This window comes from Crocodylus porosus, unplaced genomic scaffold, assembly GCF_001723895.1.
Source record: "Crocodylus porosus isolate Cpor-Errol unplaced genomic scaffold, CroPor_comp1, whole genome shotgun sequence".
NCBI classification, from domain to species: Eukaryota; Metazoa; Chordata; order Crocodylia; family Crocodylidae; genus Crocodylus; species Crocodylus porosus.
The window spans coordinates 3292500-3314453 of record NW_017728940.1 but is presented as its reverse complement, the minus strand read 5'-3'; the positions used below and the strand labels follow the sequence as shown (position 1 = coordinate 3314453).

Here is a 21954-nt window from a genome sequence, read left to right as displayed (position 1 = left end):
ATCAGTGTACCCCTGGCGGCTGGACATGGAGTGAGGGGGGGGGGACCCCAGTTGACAACCCCTGATTTAGTATATCTTGCAAGCCAGCAAACAGTTTCTCCAATGTTTCCTGTTATAGCAAAGAAGTGCATAATACTATAATGCTTGCTTTTGCAGCAGGATTAGAAGGCCTGTTCTGTTCAGTGACAAGAAGTCATTGGCAGTTCACTTTACCTGCATAAATGAGAGTTTGCCTATGCAGTCATTTCTTAAATGCTACAACACATTTTGCTGGTGTACATTTTGTGAGTGCATACTATCTGCAATGGAGGGAGACTGGGCTAAGCTGAAATCCAAATATTGCACCTGGAAACTGATCTGTTTCTATTCTGAAATGCCACCATGGTGCTTTATGTCCCCATTTTCCCCAGCCAGACTATCTCCCAGGTCATGCTGTACTGATGAAACTATTGTACTTCCCTGACTTCTCTCTCTGAGAGGTATGTTAGTGGTGCATCATGGGAGATGTAGTACTGAAGAAGAGAGAAAGCTAAGATAAACCCACTACAATGGCCTTGAGGCACCAAGGCATTACTTCAGTTGAAATATTTCAGATTTTTCAGCTTTTATAGAATCATAGAAAAATAGGGCTGGAAGGGACCTCCAGAGGTCATTTAGCCAACCCCTTTGCTCAAAGCAGGATCATTCCTGGCTAAACCATTCCAAGCAAGTATCTGTCTAACTTACTCTTAAATTCTTCCATGGATAGAGATTTCACAGCTACTGGAGGTAATCCTTACATGCTTCCATTGGTAATTACATTGAAAATAATTTTTCTAAACATTTACACTGAAATCCTGACCAGCTCTTGAAAATCCTGACCAACTCCAGATCTGCCTTGGCTGATCTGAGAAAGGGATTTTGCCTCTAGACATACTGTTCCACATGACCCTATCCAAATGGGTGCAGATAGTCTTGAAGATCTAGCCAGGTGTCAGTAAACATTTCGATAAAGGCTGGAAAACTCTAGCAAACACATGGTTATGAGCTGGAAAAGAAAGAAAAAATCACCTGAATTATTATATTAGCACCTCACATGAATCAAAATGTCCTAAAGCCGCACAAACCTTCCATGAGATCTGCTAAAGCAAAGACTCAAATTGAAAGTGCCAACACCTAATTTCGCATTTGACATCTGAATGACCATATATACCTTGTTACAGACTCTTCCCTTCTTTACAGAGCTTTTTGCCAAGCCAGGAGAAGCTGTCTTCTGAGGAGTATGTCAAAGTGATGATCATCTTTTCCATTGCATTCCTTGCTGTCCTCCTCCTCAAGGTAACTGCCCATATCAACTGGTATGCTGTGAGTAAAGTTTGATGTCCATTGCGGGACTTATAACAGGAAGAATTTGTTCTGCCTCTCAAATCTTGCCACTGAAGGGCTCTCACTTAGTTTAACAGGAGTCACGTGTATCAGGACAGATCTTAAACCTCAGAGATACGTATATGAGAGGGTCACTGCTCACATTATTCTGCTCTATAACTCCATAGACAACAAATATGAAAGAAAACTTTTACGAGGCTCTTTCTCTCTACACTATTTATAGGTGTCACTAGGATGTCAACCTTAAGGGGCATAATGAGTTTGGAAACAAAGATAAGAAACCATTCTGATGTTGCATGCCAGAATAAATCATATCAATGGACAGGAGGTCAGATATTCAGCTGGGGAAAATCAATGCAACTACATCAACGTCAGGACAGCTATGCTGTCCTTAAACTTAATTAAAAACCACAAGCTGCTCAATCCCTCTTACCATTTAGAAAACTATTTCACAGTGGAGTTTTCTATTCTTCCTGCTTTGATAGCTCAGAGAACAGTTTTTTCATTGACTGCTTTCAGACCAGCGAAGAAAACCACAGACTTCTTCAGCTATTCTAGCAGATGTTATCTGATGTTATCTGAATGAAAATGCTACTTGTAAGCTGGAGAATTTTTTTATTAAGATTCTTCTCAAACAGCCAGACTAGCTGGTATGAAGCACAATGTCTTATCTGATTGCACTCCAGACATGACTTCATCATATTTCTTAATATTTGCGTAACTGGTGAGCACTGGGGTCTGGGGGTGGTCCAGAATCCTGTCTGGCACCGCACTTCTGGCTTCCCAGCAGAATTCCTAATGATCCTGGCAAATAGAAATCAGTATGAATTTACTACATGGTTAACTGGATGAGTATGTAACACACCATGGCTTTTCATACTAGAGATGATAGGCAGAAAGGGGTGTGATTATGAATAAACTCTTCAGAAAAGGAAATATATTGGACCAGTATAGTACCAGTATGTGTGTGTTACACCCATAACATTTCAGTGCAACTAAGCCAATTTGTACTGGGTGAACATATGGCCTATAACAGCCTCAATAATTTACCTCTTACATTTTGCATGATGTTGGTACCCAGGGAGTATCTCATTCTTTGCTGGGGGGAGGTGTAATGGTAGCAACTGAATTTAAAATGGTCGTTTGCTCCACAACACACTGTGCGCAAGAGAAGTCTAAACAAAGATGGAGTAAGCACTTGGATGGTGCACATGGAGGATAACAGTGGAATTACAGAGATGTAAATTAGCAGAGGACTGAGATCTACAGTGAGGGCGGAAGAAGTACGTTTCGGGGTTCATGACTGTTCTCTCTTTGGTTAAGGGTCTAAGGAAGAGGTGATCTTAAAATTTCCATCTGTAACATGTAAAATATTGAGAGTTTCTGATGGAGGAGATGGGTGTTATGCTAAAACCCTACAAGGCTATACCTCCCCCTAATTGATCTCACTATAAGGATGTTATTTCAGCTTATATTCACCTCCGCTGGGGGCTCCTGATCTCCATGGCAGTGCCAGCTGAATTTCTCCTACTGATAACTGACAGCAGAACACAACTTTGCCCCCAGGACCACACAAAGGGAAATTGCTCAGCGCTCCACAGTCTGAGTGCGGTGATAATCCTTTCAGTTCCTTCCAGCAGGAATTGATGGCAAGGTGAAAACACAGATAGCCAAGGCAACTGGAAGTAGAGACTGGTTTTGTGTGATAAAGTTTTCATGAGGGACACAGTACCAAATTGAAACGTTTTCGATTTGACCTACTAAGGCCCATCAGTTTCAATTCACTGTACCTCATAGGATGGCATCTGCGTGCATGTTGGATCAGCCCCATAGCTTTTTGTATCCATTGCCTTGTTTAATGGCCCATTACGGGCTTTTATTGTCTTTCCATTTAAATGTTGTTTCTGTACATCTGGAGCCATCTGTTTGACTTCTAACTTTCTGTTACTGCCCCTGAGGTCTCTTATGGGTGTGCCATACCAAAACATAATTCAGCCTATAGGAAGGCTATTAGTTACAGCAAGGGTGTCAAACATATGGCCTTCTGGTCAGGTTTGCCTATAGAGTGATATCATCTGGTTGTCAAGGGCTGGAAATTCAGGGGCGGGGTGATCAGGAGCAGGGCCCATTACTGAAATACAGGATCAGTAAAGGGCCTAATCATCCCACTGAACTGAAATACAGATGACTGTTGAGGGATTGGGTAGTGATGGTGGGGGGCAAGCACATGGCATCTATTCCTCCTAGGCAGCCAAGAGAGGAGAGGTGTAAGGTCAGAAGAAAGAAGGCAAGGTAGAAGGCATCTGATTCAATGAGCTGTGTGCCCGCCTCAGAGGGAGCGGGTGTCAGGTTCTAGCCAGGGCCTGTGCTCCCAACTGGGCAGGAGCTTTTCCCAGTGCTGTTTATCCAATGCATATTAAATGAATGGTGAAGTGGGCCAGCCTGGCTGGAGGTAATCTGGGTAATACCTATCCTCTGGCCTTGTTGGAGCACTTTGATGAGAAACACAAGATTCAGATTCAGCCCCCACCTCCACTCTCCTTTGCACGAAAGGCTTGATAACTGGGTCTTCTCTTCCCTGCAAAAGTGCCCTAACCAGCATACATAGGAGGGTCCTTCTCCTACCCTACTTGCTTGTTTCCAGGAGGTATATACACAGGGTGATTCTCTTGCACCATGGGGAGAAATAGAACCTGGAACTGTGGATGTGCCTAAAATTGCAGTTACCTGGCTGTATCCATGCCACTTTGGCATATAAAGTGCACAAGGCTTTTGCCCTTATACAGCACCTGGACATACTCAGGGCTGCTGTTGCTGTTGCACAGGACTCAAGAGAGACACGCTGGAAGTATGGTTAAGTTTCCAGAGGTACAACTGTTGCTGAAAAGTGTCCCCTGTTAACCCAGCAATAAGTGGATACCTTATCACTTGAGCCAGGGAGTTGAGGTAGCTGAATATGAATGCTAACTGTGTTGTTCAGGTGTGCCTTACCTATGTTAGCCTGATAGACCTTCAAGGTTCAAGCATGCCATCAAAAACTGATTTACTTCCCAGATGAATTATGACTGATTTCTCTGGAAGCGAAAGGGTTTCAAGAGAAAGGGGAGATAGGCAATGACTATGTGGCATACCATAAAGGAGATGCTTCCCCATGTACCTATACTTTAGATACTGCAGTGTGAATACACTGCATCATATAGCTAATAGCCCCCTAACCCCCAGAATACAAAGGGTGCAGAAACTTGTCAGTAGTAAAGCTAGGATTTGTGGTGGGGAATGGGAGGCAGTAAGGGTTTCTTTCACATTCGTTTGTGAGTATTGAGTATTGCTAATATTATTATCACGAGGCCAGGCCTTGCCATCTTGACATTCCCCCACCAGTCCACTGTTGGCACTGAAGATAATATGACATGGTGTCGCCCTGTTGTTCTATTCCTGAAATTGCTCTCTCCCCTCCACCCCTCCACCCACAACCCTCCATCCCAGTTCAGTCCAATGCTACCTGGGCCTGATGGCTGAGAACCGTGTCCCATTATATTTGATAGCACCTTGCCCCTCCAAAGATCCGAATGGTGCTTTTGTACTGCTTCACACTGCAAATGCCACACAATTGCTAGGTGAGTTGAGTAGGCCGGGTAACTAATTGGGATTGTCTGCCTTATGGCAGCTTTAGTAGAGCTCCAAGTGACACAGTAACTGGCAGGGAAATGAGCCATAGAGCACATATCTTTTTAGTATCATTGGATCTGAATGCCTTAGACATAGCCAGTTTTAGTCCTCACTCATTCTGGCATCCTTTCTTCATCCACCTGTAACTCCTATCTCTTTTCAGCATACCATCAGAAAGCAGAACGTTTTCAGCCCTCTGTCAGCCCATGATAATACCTCCCTTTCTTGTAGTGACTGCCCACCCAGTTCATCCTCCTTCTACCCAGCTGTCACTGCTTCCTGCCTCCCACCGTTTCCTCCAGCGCAGCTTCCCCTCATCTGACCAGGCCCTCGAGTAGGACCGTTCCTTCCCTCATGCACCACAGAAACAAGGACGTCCTGGATTTCAGATGGGCATACTCTAGGGAGCTTAAAAGAGTTACATCTTCAAACCCACTGAATTCTAGTGGTAGAAGGGTGCCTAACTCCTTCTGATCATATTGAAAATTGTAGACTTAATATCCTGTATGTATTCACACAGCTGTTAGACTCAGACTTAATCTTAATAGAATTGTTAACCAACACAAAACCTGCTCACCCCTTGCCACTGCAAGCAGAAGGTTGCAGAAGTCCTGATTTAGGATGCCACCAACAACGGGCACTTGCAAGTCCATTTCTGGTGGCCCCGCCTTAACTACATTTCTGACTCAATTTCTAATGACAGATTTTCAAATCTACCTTTCTCTGAATTATCCAAACATGCAGTGATCAAGAATTCAAAGGCTCCCTCTTCCTCAACTAGCCACATGGATAACTGTCGAGGAGATGCTGATTTTCAGTTTAGGAATCCATTGTTACCCACACCAGACTGAGATCTGACGAATTCCATCACCACCTTCCCTATAGTTATCCTGAGCTGTACTGTCACTGGCAGATTTTCTCTAATAGGCTGAGGTTGTCAAAAGAACGCACACCCTGAATTTCAGTGGAAGCACACTCTCTCTTGTTCTCTTTCTTTTAGGGTTGTTTTAGTGCTATCTATCACCATAGGGTATTTATAGACATGCTCTGGGACGCTAGTGGGGAGGAAGGTGGTACTTTAATTAGTGCAGCTCTGAGAGCTGTGCTATTGAAACATTTGTACCGTCACGTGAATCTGCGTCCGCACTCTAAAAAATGGCAGCGAGTTGCTTTGAACTAAAGCTCAGCAAATGAGCTTTGGTTTAAAGCGCCCCACTGCCATTTTTCAGCATGGGGATGCTGTTACATGTGATGCTGGAGTCTGCTGGAGCGCAGTAATTACCATGCTCCAACAGACTCGATTAGTCGAGTCTAATTTGATGTGCTGTAATTACAGCATGTTGGAACAGCCTCCCTGCATTTGTATAGGAGCTCATAGCATCTGACTTCCTTCCACATAAATCCCTAGCAGAAATTAAATCCCTAGTAGACTTGATGGTTCTCTCTCTTTTGGGGGAAAAACACCCCTCTTTTTGGGCCAGGTTTATGGGCTTTTAATTTAATTTACCTACTTGATTTTCAGTTCATTTGTTTCAGAATAAGGGAGGGGGGAGCATCAGATTGGCTGAGTTGACTGGACAGTGGGAATACCATTGTTGTGAATGACAGTCTTTGAGTAGAAAGGCCTCTTTAAAAAGAAAGGTTTTGCAATGTCTCTTAAAGATGGCCAGGCCCTGACATTGCTTCATTCCTTTTGGAAATTTGTTCCATAGCCAGATTTTATCAACCAAGATTATTTGTCCCCAGTTCTCATACCCTTCATCTTGGGCTTTGTGATCTGCATTGTTACAGAAAAATGCAGTTGTCTCAGTGGTTCATGCTTTGGGCATCTAACTCCCTTAGGCTCCTTTGAAAATCCCAGCATTAATCTTTTTAACATGCATTCTCATGCCAGTAAAAATAAGAGGCACACGACTTTGCCTCACTACACAGACTAAGGAAAATATTGATTTAATAAGGTATGTTTCACAGGCCTTGCTTATTTTCTGGTGCCACCATCTGTCAATTGATCCATTTTCTTAGAAAAAACTCTATTTATTTATTGTGTTCCATAACGCCTTCCAAGGGCAGAGGGTATTTCACCAACAAAAAAAAACCAGTTGAACTAAGGAAAATATAATATTTCCTTGAATGAGCAGACCTTTCAAATCAGTTCCTGTAGGAAGGGGAGCCTTGGCCTCCCTGCTAACTGGATGGCTTGTAGACTTTATGGTTCACAGTGCTTTTCTGCAACTGAAATGCCTGGGCCAGTGCCCACTCAGAAAAGTAAAATTAAAGCAGAAACACATTTACTTTCCTCGTAGTTCTGGGCTCAATCTTTCTGAGCACCTTTGTCCTTGATCTAGCCAGGCCATTAAGCACATGCTTGACTCTAACGCCCTAAGTAGTGCTATTGACTTCATCTTGCAGAATCAAGCCATCTATGGGCTACTCAGCACACAGATAGCTTTCATCTTCCAAATGAAATACCTAGGCAGATGCAGGAGATTTAGGATGTAAGACTATCTAGCACCCACTTTTTAAGGCAGCTCTGATCCACAGGGATGAGGGCCCTGCTATGGCAGGTCTGTGGTGATATTGCAGCTGGCAAAGCCATGGCATCCAAACGCAGCAATGTGATGACAGATGTATTTTCCCCTTTCATTTTCAGGCCTTCATGTTCAAATGTGTCTGGAGATGCTACAAGTACATCAAGGCCAGCAGGAGACAGGAGGTGAAATTTGTGCCAGAGTTTGCTGCAAAGGTGAGTTCAGAGACGTGGCACCTGGATTTCATCACAAAAAGACAGGACACAGATAGATGAAGTGCATGTTATCCATGTTGCCTACACCCCTCTGGCAGCACAGTCAGCCACAGAGAAGTTTTCATTTACAAACATTAAACAGTCTGAGTTAGTTATCCATGTTACTATGAAGTTAGGCAGAAGGCAGGGCAGTGTGTCACCTTATAGACCAACTCATTCAGAGAGGCATGAGCTTTAATAGGCTCATGCCTCTGTGAACAAGTTAGGTTATAAAGTACCAACTTGCTCTTTCTTCAGTCTGTGTTATTCCAGTTTTCATGTGATGTAATATGACTTAGGGCAATAGAATTATAATGGTAGCAATGTAAAAGCTGGAATAATGCACAGGTGAATTAAGTCTTCTCCTCTGTAGAAGATATCTGGTATGAACTAATGCAGAGATGCCTTGATGCCTTCTGCAAACCTAAAATAATAAGGCCCTGATCCAGTAAAGGACTTAAGCATGTGATTGAGCTTACAAGGAATCCCAGTGAAGTCCTCAGGATGACTTGCATGCCTGCATTTAAGTACACATTTAAATTCAAGCATGCATATTCTTGCTTCAATTCAAGCTATTCAATTCAAATTCAAGCATGTTCCTGGATGGGAGCCTTTGAGGTATGATACATCCCTATTCATTTTAGTGGGGTGTTAAATCCAAAGTCTAATTTGAATGTCAGTATTATGATGCATTTCATTGGTCATCATATTAACAGTCGCATGAGGCTGAGTGTAGGGATACTGAGAGACCATTTCAGAAACATGAGGGAATGCCAAAAAAAAAACCAAGATCAATATTCATGTTTCTCCAGAGTAAGTCTGATCTTCTCCTCTTTCCAGGTTGTGCTGCCATCATATGACGAAGCCTTAGAAATGCCCTCTAAGGAGTCTCCACCACCATACTCAGGAGTTTAAGCTCCTTCCTCTGAGACAAGAAGAGGTCTACGCTGCTCCAGATACCCCTTAGCTTTAGTGCCTCAACCAGCAGATGCTCCAGTTCTTTGAGAAATTCCTCCTTTATGGCAAAAGCGTGCTTTCATTGCACCACACTCAGTTTGTTTTAGTGGACTTGAGCTTATAGTAATTCCTGGGTGATGTGAAAATGCCAATTTCAGGCCTGATTCTCTTACGGTGATTTTACACCAGTGTAACTTCACTAGTTTCAATAGGGCTACTGCTGATTTACAGCACAAAAGATGAGAAAAGAATCAGACCTGGGGAATTGGAAGCAGAACCAAAATGCCCTTTACTGGAGAGAGCACAATTCTGAAAGATGCTTTGTTGATTAGTGTATTTTAATGAGGACCTAAGGGAAAGGAATCACCAAAAGGCTGAAGATCCTTAACGCATGGTAAAACAGCTATTGGCCTTTTTGCTTCTGGCATTGATTAACAGTGTGTTCCCTGGACATATGAAGTGCTGGAATGGTCATGATATTGCACTCCCATTTCACACCTCAGTGTTTGTTTTTTGCTTTTTTTGTGTGTGATTTGAAAGACAAGTATCAATAAAAAAAAAAACAACCCAAAAAAGGAATGGCTTCAGTCGTTTGCTGTCTCATTTTGGAAAAGTGTCATCCTTTGCAGTCTGAAACACATTGCAATTTAGCAGTTGTCCTCTTAAAAGTCACTATGTGAAAACACTCTTGCAGAGTTGTAGGTTTATTGTAGCTCACTGACTCCAGATCAGATGTGCCCCATTTGCAAGTAAAAAGATGTTACATCTAGCTGCCAGTCTACAAATTCATGTGCCATTGGAGAGTCTAGCTGGTTTCCTTCCCTTTGTATATCCCCTGCAATAAAAGAGATCCCACCAGTCAAAATGTGCTCTGTTATATGGTAGCTCAGAATTTAATAAGCAATGTTTTTGAGGATATGTGAGAAGGAAATTGAATCCTTCTCCCAGAGCTTTGTTAATACTGAAGCGTAAACATGAGTGAAAACAATCATGTGGTACTGAGGGGCTTATTACCTGAAACTCAGGGGAATGCCGAGAGCAGATTCCTTGAGTGATATGGTACATTGTAGACCTACTAGCTTTTCCAAAATAGGACCACAAACACACTGTGCATGCAGCGGAGAAGAATATCCATGACAGGAAGGAGCGGAACAGAAAAAAGAGCACGCATTCCCAGCTGTGGAGAGGCAGCAAGATGTGTGGCAACAAGGCATTTCTAGCGGAGGTCAGTAAGATGAGACTCTCCAAAAGCAGTAATAATGCTTGGACTCGATTCAGCTTCTTATTCTTTGCCAAGCATGAATCACAATGATAATGTCTCATTGTTTCTGTATGTTTCCCAATCTCCTGACATCCATTGTCTTTTGTCTTATAAGCACCTGGGAAAAGGGACAGCCTTTTCGTTCTTTGTTTGTACAGTGCCTCGCACAGTGGGGACCTGGTTTGTGAACAGGGCTCTTGGGCTCTGCAGGGTATTTTGAGTAATACCCTGCAGAGCCCAAGAGCCCTGTTCACAAACCAGGTTCCCAATGTGCGAGGCACTGTACAAACAAAGTTGAGTAAAGTTGTTGCTGGTCTTACGTTCTGTTATAGGGCTTATGTCCTCTGGTGATCAGTCCTGACCTATTTTTACTTTGGCTTCCCTTGATCTCACCTGTTATGCCTTTGATCTTACTTGGGTGTCAGCCCTCAGTTCTCCTGGGCTGACACCTTGGGTGGCTTTCTCTGCACTGCTCAGCACCGGCTTTTCTTGATTTGGCCTGGCCAGAACCTTCCCTCACCTACTTGCTGGTCTCCCTAGTGTCTTTAGGCCCCCAAATCAGGCCTTGGGCCTCTGCACCTAATCAGTCCCTCCAGCACATCAGTAGTGTCTTTAGGCCCCAAAATCAGGCCTTGGGCCTCTGCACCTAATCAGTCCCTCCAGCGCATCAGTAGCCCCCAGCAAGTAATTAAAGAAAACCCACACGAACCACCACACTCCACCTGAGCGCGCTCAATGCCCTCCCATCTCCCCAGTAAGCCATCCTACACCTTGCAGCAAGGCTCTTCTGGCATAAAATATTATTTGCCCAAATAACATAAACAAAAAGGAATATTTGAGCAATTCCAATAAATAAAGCGAGCTCTCTGGAGCCCTGGGATTTCTCTTTAGCTCATTGGCCAGTTCAAGCTCCAGCCCTCCTGGCCCTATCATGAGCCAAGAGCAAGGCAGCCTGGGTACATGTCTACCCTGTCACCTAGACCTCTGCTGGCTCTCAGCTACCCGATCCAGCTTGCCTATGGACCCCAAGTTTGGCCTTACCCTTTTTCTTCCTAACCCAACTCCTAGTTTGATTTCTCAGATACCTGACCTGGCTAGTCTTCTGACTCTGTACTCTGACTGACTCTCCAGATCTCTGACTCAGCTCCTTGGGCAGATTTGGCTTCCCAGCTCTCCTATAGTTGAGCTCTGTGAGCACTTTCTGATCTTGGTTGTTATTCCAGACCCTGGATGATTCCCAGACATGGCCACCCACAACCCAGCATGACAAGTTGCCTTCTTCTGGGTCAGGGACCCATTTAAGAGGGGTCAGCTGATCCCAGCCAGCTGATCCTTTGGTACCAGGAGTGAGTGGGTGACTAGGCCCCAGTGGAAGGTCCTGATCACCTGTGTCCACCTAGATGCTCATCAGACAAAGTGGTGAAAGGCTATGCTAGGCAGGCTGAGGCCCTGGGTTTAAGGTAACAGTATGACACCACCAAATTAGTAGTAAAGATCTGAGGTGATATCTCTAATCTCCCAGAAAAGGGTCTAATTACCAGGCTGTTGTGCACTTGGAGGGGTCACTTTTGTTGAGGGCATTCCATTTTGAAGGACTAATTGGTAGACGTGACTGTAGAGTCTAGTGGGAAATCCAATCACACCCCATTTCCAAATCTACTGGAGCAAGAGCTTATCAGGCCTGCAGCCTTGAACATGGGGCTTGGTCTGACCAACAAAGCAGTCTTCCCCAATCAAACACTGGGGATACTCCCAGATGTTGGTTGAGCACACCTAAGCTTCTGTCAATGCCCAAGACTCCACTCTCAGATTTAAATGGCTGATTCATAACACCTGAGCAGCCACTTACTCTGTTAAGGCCAGGGAGAGAAACAGAAAATACGTGGGGACTAGGTTTTTTTAGTTTCTAGATTGGACTCTGATGACTCTGCTAAGCTCTTGGTTTCTGGCTTGACGTGTTCCTGGACTCCCCGCCTGCTACAATTCTGGTGCTGATGTTATGACTCTTCAACCTGGTAACCTGATCCTTGATTCTCCACCCGACAGGGCTTATAACTGCAACTTCTACATACTTGACCACTCAGGTATTGGCAAAACTGGGCCCACCTTGGTTTTGTTTGGACCTGAGAAACCTTACAAAGTTTAGTTGAAACAGATATGTTTCTACAAAATATGTTGGCTTATTTATTGATTGATTGGGGAGGAAGGACGGGGAAGGGCATTTGTGTTTTGTTTCAACATATCAGTTTTCAACAACAGCAATAAAACCTTTCACTGAAAGTTTCCTGACCAGCCCTAGTGATGAGTGACTTCAAGAAGACCTCTGCAATTCTGTTTTTCTTCCTAACCATTCAACTGTCTTATCAGTTTGCTTGCAAGCTCTGGGGTTGGGACTGTCTCTTGCTACAAGTTTATACAGCACTCAGTGTAATAAGGCCCTTATCTTGGCTGGGATATCAAATGTCATGAAAAACATAAACTACAGGGAATGGAGTTGTGTCGAAAGGCTTCATTTTTCCCTGAGAAACTTACTTACTAGTGAGGATGCAAGGCAGGCCATGAATCCCACATGACTTGGACCCCAGAAAGAGTTTGCTGGGTTGACAGTTGCAAGAAAATCTTTTAACTAAGAAATTGAACTCATTTGATGCATAAAACATTAGGATATAGTGGGTGCATCTACACGAGGCGCTACATTGCCGTAGTGATGAGGTACAGCGACATGGCATCAGTGGATATGAACCAGGACACTGATGCTACTGAGCAATAGCATCAGAAGCAACTCGTGCAGCGCTGGAGCGCATATATAGATGTGCCCACTAAGCATGGATCCTGAGGACACTGATATGCTCACTGTTCAGATGAAGATAGCATTTTCAGGGAAAGCTTTTCAAAAGTGGTTTAGAAGGACACTGTCTTAATTTGGGACCTGAGTTCCTAACTTATTTAGGTGTTTCTGAAAATCCCACCTTAGGACCCAAGTTCAACACTTGGCTGAAGCTACAGGCTACACATGTCTGAAAGCAGAATTTAGTCCTAGAAATCAGCAGCAAGGATAAATGGGTTATGGCTCTGCTAGTAATTCACAGGTACGTTGCTGCTTGCTTGTGCTGTCCACTATGAACTAGGTGCCAATGTAATTGAAAGCTCTCCTTGAACAGATGGCTATTTGAACTGGCCATCAATGAATGATTGGCATGAGTCATATGCCATCTTTTGTGTCAGGGGTCTAGACTCGTCTCTTGGCTTTGCTACTAAATCACTCTGTGACTACCAAATACAAATAGGAAAGAGCTTAGAGGAGAGGCATAAACTTGATATAATGTTTTAAAAAAATCAAACTTGACATATGTTGAAATATGTCAGGCTCACACCTGAGGAGACTGTCTTAATACCAATACACAGAAAAGGATTTCTACCCTTTGTAACCCACGATAAAAGAGGATGTAACTTTGCACCCTTCAGGGATATATCTTTGGAAGCAGGTGGTGACTCCTACTGCAGCTTTGCATTAAATGAATAGGCGGGAGCTTGCCAAGAAGTCATCAGATGCTTTCAATTTCAAAAGTCTAATTTTCAAACCCTGCTGGTGAGTCAATGGGTTTGGCTTTTGCCATCATTTAATGCAAGAGATACAAAAAGTAAATTATCTGTGGATGTCTTATAGATTTGAAAATAGGATTAATTTTGCTAGTGACCAAAGCAGATGCCTTACTTCCTAGGGCTCAAGTTGCCCCATCTGTACAAGGGGATAATATTATGGTACTTTGCTACTTCAATGAAGCATCTTCAGGCTAAAGTCATTGCTAATAAAGAATAAAATTTTCCAAAGCATCTAGGTCCCAACTCCTCTAAGGTATTTAGGGCCTTAACATCCATTGAAAGCAGAGGAAACTGGGCACTTAAATACTTTTGAGAAATTAGGCCTTGGTGACTCAAACAGTAAGTGACTTAAAACCTTTGGAAATTGTACCCAGGTTTCTTTTCACTGCTGTCTGGGAAAACTCTAAGCACTGGAATGGTTTCATAATTCACACATCTGTGTCTCTAATAGTTTCATAAACTTTCTGACCTCCACTCTCATGTCTTGCTCTTTCCATAACACGGGATGTGGCTACATGAGACACCATAATGTGCAGTGTAATGTGCAGCCTATTCTACTGTGAATTAATGTGTCATGATAATAACCATGCAAATGCACTAATATGCAGTAGATTTAGTCTACTGCACATGAAGCATCACAAAAAAAGTTTGCCTTTTGTACTGTGCATTAGCACGAGCTAATGCACCTTTATGTAGTACTTCATATTAAAGTTAATAAGCTTAATGCTCAGTAGCAAAGGTATTTTAATGAACATGTAGACATGCACACTGAGTACAATACCATCATGTGCAATATATGTGCCAACCTCTGAGGTCCTCATTCACCTCTTATTGTTCTAACACAGACAAATACTTTTACTGGCTTCAGCAGGAGACTTGCCAAAATAAGAACGGATGACAGCCACCAAGTTATGTTCTAATATGTTTTCACGAGGTAAATAGTTATGGGAAAAGATGATCCTACCGAGAAGGAACTCACCTAGACTTCAAGAAACATAGGCATAATTCCTACTTTGATAACAGGCTAAGCTGTCTCATTTCATCTATCAGTGGGTCAACTTCCCACCTCCATGTGGGAGATAATAGTTAACCTTTAGTTTTTGAGTACTTTGGGGAGGGGTGTTTTGTTGTTATTTTACTATAGGTTTGTACAATACCTAAAACAATGGGAAACTGGTCCCAGGTCAAGAATCAATCATTACAATGACACGAGAAAGAAAGGTTTCCACTGGAATGCACAATCCCAGCCGGTCGCTCCTCTTGTGTTGTCACAATGCTCTGTAGCAATCAAGCCTGGGACTGAGGCCAGCAAGAAATGTCAGGTTTCTCCTTTTGATATTTTGTTTTCCCTTCAATCTTAAAGACAAACAAACACAATAAGAGCAAAGCTGGCAGTCACTTCTGTGCCAGGAAGGCAAATAATTGCTAGGAAAGTAAACAGTTCCCCAATCTGGTGCCAAAATTGCAATTGAGAAATAAAACACTTCTGTAGCAGCCCAGGACTCAAGGAGCCTTTGTGCAGGGAACTGACATGGAGATGGGGAAAGGAGTCAGGAAGCACTTAAAACAGAGGGACTTCTGACTAGTCAGAAAGGAAGATGTTGGCTAATATGACAGGCTATTCTGTGAGGGCTGTGATGTGGAGTAACTGCCCGTGACCAGATCCCATGCTTTTCCTAGTTAGATCTCATCCTAGGTGCCCTTGTGCATGTGGTTCAGCTGGATAAGATCTTGGCTGGGCTTAATTAATATGGTAGCTAAAGCAGGTTTGGTTTAATTTATGGGTGGTATAGGCCATCTGGGGAAGAACTGGGATTCAGAGGGATGGTCTCTTGGGCACAAAACTTTCCAGCACCATTCCAGCTCATATATCAAGAGTAGACTAAACATGGCTTGGGATCTACAGGAAGCTCCTGAGCAATTCAAATGCTGTTCCCGAAGAACGAGTAGTGGTTAGATACAGCTATCTTTTTTCTCTCCAGTTGCTTATTAATCAACTTGTGCTTTTGTTTCTCTTCAGTTCTTGCTCATCATAGAAAATTAGGATTGTAAGAGACCACAGGAGGCCATCTAGTTCAACTTCCTGCTCAAAGCAGGACCATCTCTAGCTATATCATCACAGGCAAGGTTTTGTCTAGCCAGGTCTTAAACTCCTCCAAGGATGGAGATTCCACCTCTCCAGATAACTTTTTCCAGTGCTTCACTACCGTCCTCATGAGAAAGGTTTTCCTAATATCAAATCTAAACTTCTCTTGCTGCAACTTGAGTCCATTGCTCCTTGTTCAGACATCTGTCACCACTGAGTCCAGCTCCATCCTCTTTGGAACCACCCTTCAGGCAGCTGAAGATTGCTACTATTCCCCCCATCTTGGTGTCATCTGCAAACTTGCTGCGGATGCACTCCATCCCATTGTCCAGACCACTGATGAAGATATTGAACAAAACTGGCCCAAAGACCAACCCTGGGACACTCCACTTGATACTGGCTGTCAACTAGACTTCGAGCTATTGATTACTACCCTTTGAGCCCAATGGTCCAGCCAGTTTTCCATCCACCTTACAGTTCGTTCATCCAACCTGTACTTCCTTTATGTCGCTTGCAAGAATGTTATGGGAGACCATATCAAAAGCCTTGCTAAAGTCAATGTATGTCACATTCGCTGCACTCCCTGCATCCACAAAGTCAGTCATCCCATTATAGAAGGCAATCTGGTTGGTCAGGCATGACTTGCCCTTAGTGAATCCATGCTGACTGTTCCTTCTCCTCCAAGTGTTTAGAAATGGATTCCTTGGAGACCTGATCAATGATTTTTCCAGAGACTGTGGTGAAGCTGAGTGGTCTGTAGCTCCCCAGATCCTCGTCCTTTATTTTTTTAAAGATGGGAACAATATTTGCCCATTTCCAATCATCTGGGACTTTTCCCAATCACCATCAGTTTTCAGAGATAATGGCCAGTGGCTCTGGAATCATACCAGCCAACTCCCTCAGCATCTTCAGGTGGATTGCATCCGGCCCCATGGGCTTATACACATCCAGCTTTTCTAAATAGTCTCTAACATGTTTTTGCACCACTGAGGGCTGCTCACCTTATCTCCAAACTGTGCTGCTAGGAACAATTGTCAAGGAGTTGACCTTACCTGTGAAGACTGAGGTAGGAAAGGCATTAAGTACTTCAACCTTTTCTGCATCATCTATCACTAGGTTGCCTCCTCTATTTAGTAAGGGACCTACATTTTCCCTGATCTTCCTCTTGATGCTGATATACTTGTAGAAACCCTTCTTGATACCCTTCACTTCCCTTATCAGCTGCAACTCCATTTATGCTTTGGTGTTCCTGATTTCATCCCTGCATGCCTGGGAAATACTCATATCACTCCCTAGTGGTTTGTGCAAGTTTCCACTTCTTGTAATTTTCTTTTTTGTGTTTTAACTCACTGAAGAGTTCCCTGCTAAGTCAAGCTGGTCTCCTGCCAGACTTGCTAGTTTTTCTGTGCCTCAGGATGGTTCGTTCCTGTGCCCTAAGTAAGGTTTCTTTAATGTACAACCAGCTCTCCTGAACTCCTTTCCCCCTCAAACAGGCCTCCCAGGGGATCAAGCCCATTAGTTCCGTCAGTGAGTCAAAATCTGCTTTTCTGAAGTCCATGGTCCTTACCATAGGTGGAGGGATAAAAAATTATGTGGGGGGGGGGGCTCAGCACCCCCTCCCCCCGCAGCAGGTAAGTATGTGGAGGAAGGGGCTGGAGGAAGGGAAAGGCCAAGGTGGGGTGGGCAGATTGAGGTTCCTGGAGCGAGGGAGGGAGTGGGGCACAAGCAGGAGCAGGGGCTGGGGCTGGGGTGAATGGGGCCCTGGCTGGGCTGGGTGGTGGGACAATTGGAGCCTGGGGGGCTCATCCAGAAGTGTGGGGGCCTCCCACCACTGTATGCAGCCCAGTGGGGGCCCGGGGGCATGTGACCCCCGGATCTGTGTGCATGGAAGAGGTGGCTGCAACTGCATGCTGAGCTTTGCTCCCTGCTGCAGCTGTCCTGAAAGCTGTACGATGCCATGTGCATCCCACCACAGGGTGGGCAGGGGACACGGTGAAGCCCAGTGGTGGCAGGCACATGGCGTTGCATTTCTCTCAGGGCAGCTGCAGCAGGCAGCGAAGCCCAGTGTGCAGCAGCCACCACCTCTGCCCCATACACAGATCGGGGGGCTCATGCCCCCCAGGCCTCTACCAGGATGTGCAAAGCAGTGGGAGTCCCCGCACCCCTGGACAAGCCACCAAGGCTCTGATTGTCCCACCACCCAGCCCACCCAGGGCCCCACTCACCCCAACCCCTGTTTCTGTCTGTGCCCCACTCCTTCCCTCACTGTGGGGGTCTCGATCTGCTCCCAGCTGAGCCCTGTCCTTTCATAGAATAGATCAATACTTGCCTGCCATGCTGGGCAGCCAGTTATCCATGTGCTGGGCAGTGGTCCTGGCTGTGTCTGTGCCCCTCGCCACCCCTGCTGCAGCCACCCAGAACCTGCAGCTGAGCTGCCTTGTGGCCCTACCCGCTGCCTGCATTTGGGGGGGCTGAACCTCATTAACCCTGGCCTTCCACCTCCAATGGTCCTTACTCTGCCACTTTCCTTCCTTCCTTTACTCAGGATCCTGAACTCAATCATCTCATGATCGCTGCTGCCCAAGTTGCCATCCACTACTACATTCCCCACTAATTCTTCCCTTTTTCTGAGCAGTAGATCAAGAAGACCATGGCTCCTAGTTGGCCTGTCCAACACTTTCACCAGGAAGTTGCCCCCAACATTGTTCAAAAACTTCTTAGATTGCCTGTGCACTGCACTATTGTCCTCACAGCAGATAGCCTGGAAGGTACCATTCTAAGTGACACAACTGCAGAAAGGGATCTTGGAGTTGAAGTACTCCAAAATGAATGTGAGTCGCCAATGTTATGAACTAACAAGTACAGCTAACTGCACTCTTTCTTGCATAAGTAGGTGCATCATAAACAGGTCTAGGGAGGTGATACTTAGGGCTGTGTGACACTTTGGGTGGCGATTTGATTTGGAGGAGATTCAGCCCAATTCGGTGGCCGAATCTCCAAATCCAAACCAAATCGGGGACGAAAAAAACGGTATGAATTGATTCGAGAGCTTCAGTGATTCGGACAGTCCCTGACCACTGCAGAAGGGAGCTGAAGGTGAACTCAGAGCTAGTAAATAGGGGGTGGGGAAGGGGAGAGGGGACCATGGGGGGACCCCTACCAGGACCCATCCCCTGCCTGCTCCCCCAGGCCCCCAACACCCGCCCACTCCCCGAGCCCCCCCATGGCTGCTCCCCTCTTTAAGTTCTGGCCTTTTAAGAAAAAAAATGCAAGAAAAACCCCAGGAATTACCACTCCTACAGTGGCCTCTGGGCTTTGAGGGGCTCATGCAGAGGTCCCCATGCAGCACAGGACAGTGGGGGGCATTGGGGATCACCCCTGCCACAGAAGTGGTGAGTCTGGGGTTTTTGGATTGTTTTTTTTTTTTCAGGGGCCAGAGCTGTGGCAGGCGGGGCAGCTATGTGGGGACTGGGACCACGGGGGTTGGGGCAGGGGGCTCGTGCAGAGCCCCCCATGCGGTATGGGGCAATGGGGGCCAGTGGGGATTGCTCCCCCACCCAGCAGCACCCGGTGAGTCAGGACTTTTATTTTCAAAGAGCCAGAAGCTGGGGTGGGCAGGGTAGCCATTGCCAGGCTGGGAGATCAGGCAGTGGATAGGCCTGGGTGATTCGGAGATTCAGTGATTCAATTATTCAGAGAATCAGATTTGACCTAATCTATTAGGGGCAGTGATTTGAATCACTAAATTGAATCACTGTCCTCCGAATTGTCCAAATTCGAATCTGAAGTGAATGCTGACTGCTTCGCACAGGCCTAGTGATACTTCCCCTCTACGTGGCATTGGTCAGGCTGCAGCTGGAGTACCGTGTCCAGTTTTGGGCACTGCACTTCAGGAGGGATGTAGATAACCTGGAAAGGGTTCAGAGGCCACCCATCTGGTTAAAGGCCTACAGGAAAAACCCTATGAGGACCAATTGAGGGACTTGAATCTCTTCAGCCTCTGCAAGAGAAGGCTGAGAGGTGATCTTGTGGCCATCTACAAACTCATCAGGTGGGGACAGCAGCAAAGAGGGGATATGATGTTTACCAGGGCGCAGAAACAATGGTCACAAACTGAAGGACAGGAAATTTAGATTGGGTATCAGGAAAAAATTATTTATAGTGAGGGCTGCCAAAATATGGAATACACTTCCAAGGGAGATGGTGCTGTCCCCTTCCTTGGAGGTATTTAAGAGGAGTTGGGACACACACCCATGTGGCTCTTTCCTGCCCATGGCAGGGGGTCGGACTCAATGATCTAATGGGTCCCTTCTGACCCTAAAATCTATAAAATCTATTAAATAAATTGAAACGGTGATTTTTTTAATCACCATGAGTAAAAACCCACCATTTCAATTCAGGGGAACTAACGCCCCCATCACGTGTACAAGCAGCCCATGTGGCTACCACTTAGTACAGACACAACAATTGTTTTTTGTGCCTTGGACTACAGCAGCCGCTGCAACTTTTGCATGCGTCCTACATTAGCACCTGAAGTTAGTGCCCTGCTCACCCAGGCCTAGTTATACTACTGATTTATGCATGTAAAGGTGAAAAAGGATTTAGCCTAAACTAGGTTGCTGAAGGTCACAGAGGAAATTTGAGTACAGAGCATTTGCTGTTGATGTCCTCTTCCAGTGAATAGTTACAAGATAATCCTTCTCACCTTACCTTGGTAAGGTGTTTAGAACCCTCTTACAATTAATGCCAAGGAAAATGATTTGTCAAGTGTTTTCTAATGTGGTGAACTGCATCTCTGGAACAACACCCAGAAACAAGCAGGTCTAAGGAAAGAGATTCAGCTCCATAAAATTAAGCATTGTCCCATCACCCAGATCAATTGAAGAAGATAGCATTATAAGTAATGTCAATGATTCATTTGGCTTTTTAGATAAAAAGAGAGAGAAAGAGAGAATTCCTTTCTCACGGTGCAGCTCAATTAAGCTAACGCTTCTTTGAAAAAAAAAATTAAGTAGTACAATCTCCTGGTTCAAATTGAATTCCTATTAAAAGTGTTCCTAGCTGTTCCTTTACCGCAAGAGGGCTAAAAGTTCCTAAGCCTCTTGGTTTAATTATCTTTGACAATGCAATTAAAGCTGTTAAAATGTATTCAATACATCACACACAAAGATGGATTTTATTACATAGCTTAAGATGATTCCAGCAATTAGACACATACCGGAGCACCTGACCTTATAAATGGATCTGATGTTTCATGGATTTTAGTAAGCCAGACAGTCATTCTGTTCTGCATATTATTTTATATCCAGGACTGAAAATAGTCCCTCATGAAAGCCTCGCTCAAAAGAGCCATGAAATCTGATAAAATGTATAGATTTATTGTAAGTTTCCAGTCAGGTCAGGGGGGCTGAGTGTTAGACGGGAAATGGTTTTGGTTTTTTGAAATGTTAGATGATTTGGCCAACACAAACTAAACACAAGCTGACACAAGCCTGCTAATAAGTCAAACGATGGTGGTATCAATGCTGGTTTTGAGTCTGATAAAAGACTCTTTTCAAGTGCTACTGTCATCCTGTTTTTCTTTTCTGATATGATTTACTGAAGTGCAGGTCTCCAAGAGGCACCGAGGACCTGGTTCAGTTAAAAAAAAAAAGATGAATATCATTTTGGTGATATCTGCACACTCTTTGCTTTTGGATGAAAAGATAGAGTGTACAGCAGTTTTGCAGAGCAGATGGTAGTTTAGCCGATGAGGAAGGGAGACGTGTTTGTTAAACAAGGGGAAAATGGCCAGTTTTGTAAGTAGGGTGGGCTCATGGTTCAGGCAGTGGACTAGGCTTCAGAATATATGAGTTCAGTTCCCACCTCTCCTATGGTTTTTCAGTGTAACTCAGAGCAAATAGCTTACTCTCTTTGTCCCTCCGTTCTATATGTGTAGAATGGGAATAACAATAGTTAATTTTCTCCACACTCTGGTTGCCTTGTCTATTGACAGCACAAACAGAAGAGGAATGGTTTTGTATTATGTATATATACAGCACTGGGCATGACAACTTGGCAATTTGACTTTGATCTACCGCACTGTAGTAATAAATAATAATATTACAGATTTCAAAGAGAGGCACCTGCGATTCTATTGCACCCCTCTCAAGTGCCTGAAGAAAAGTGCATGCAAAGGGTGCGCGACTCCTCCTCCTTGCTGCTTCTTTGCTACTCAAGTTCAGGTGATGT

General features: G+C 44.5%; 1 protein-coding gene across 1 annotated transcript in view; it reads left to right on the top strand.

Moving 5' to 3' along the window:
- LAPTM5 (lysosomal protein transmembrane 5) overlaps positions 1-9353 on the top strand; it is a 37252-nt gene extending 27899 nt beyond the window's left edge. Inside the window, exons 6-8 of the mRNA XM_019548016.1 lie at positions 1222-1317; positions 7685-7777; positions 8657-9353. Coding sequence (XP_019403561.1) covers positions 1222-1317; positions 7685-7777; positions 8657-8731 — 264 coding nt within the window. The 3' untranslated portion in view covers positions 8732-9353. The remainder of the gene's footprint in view (positions 1-1221; positions 1318-7684; positions 7778-8656) is intronic.
- The last annotated feature ends 12601 nt before the right edge of the window (positions 9354-21954 follow it).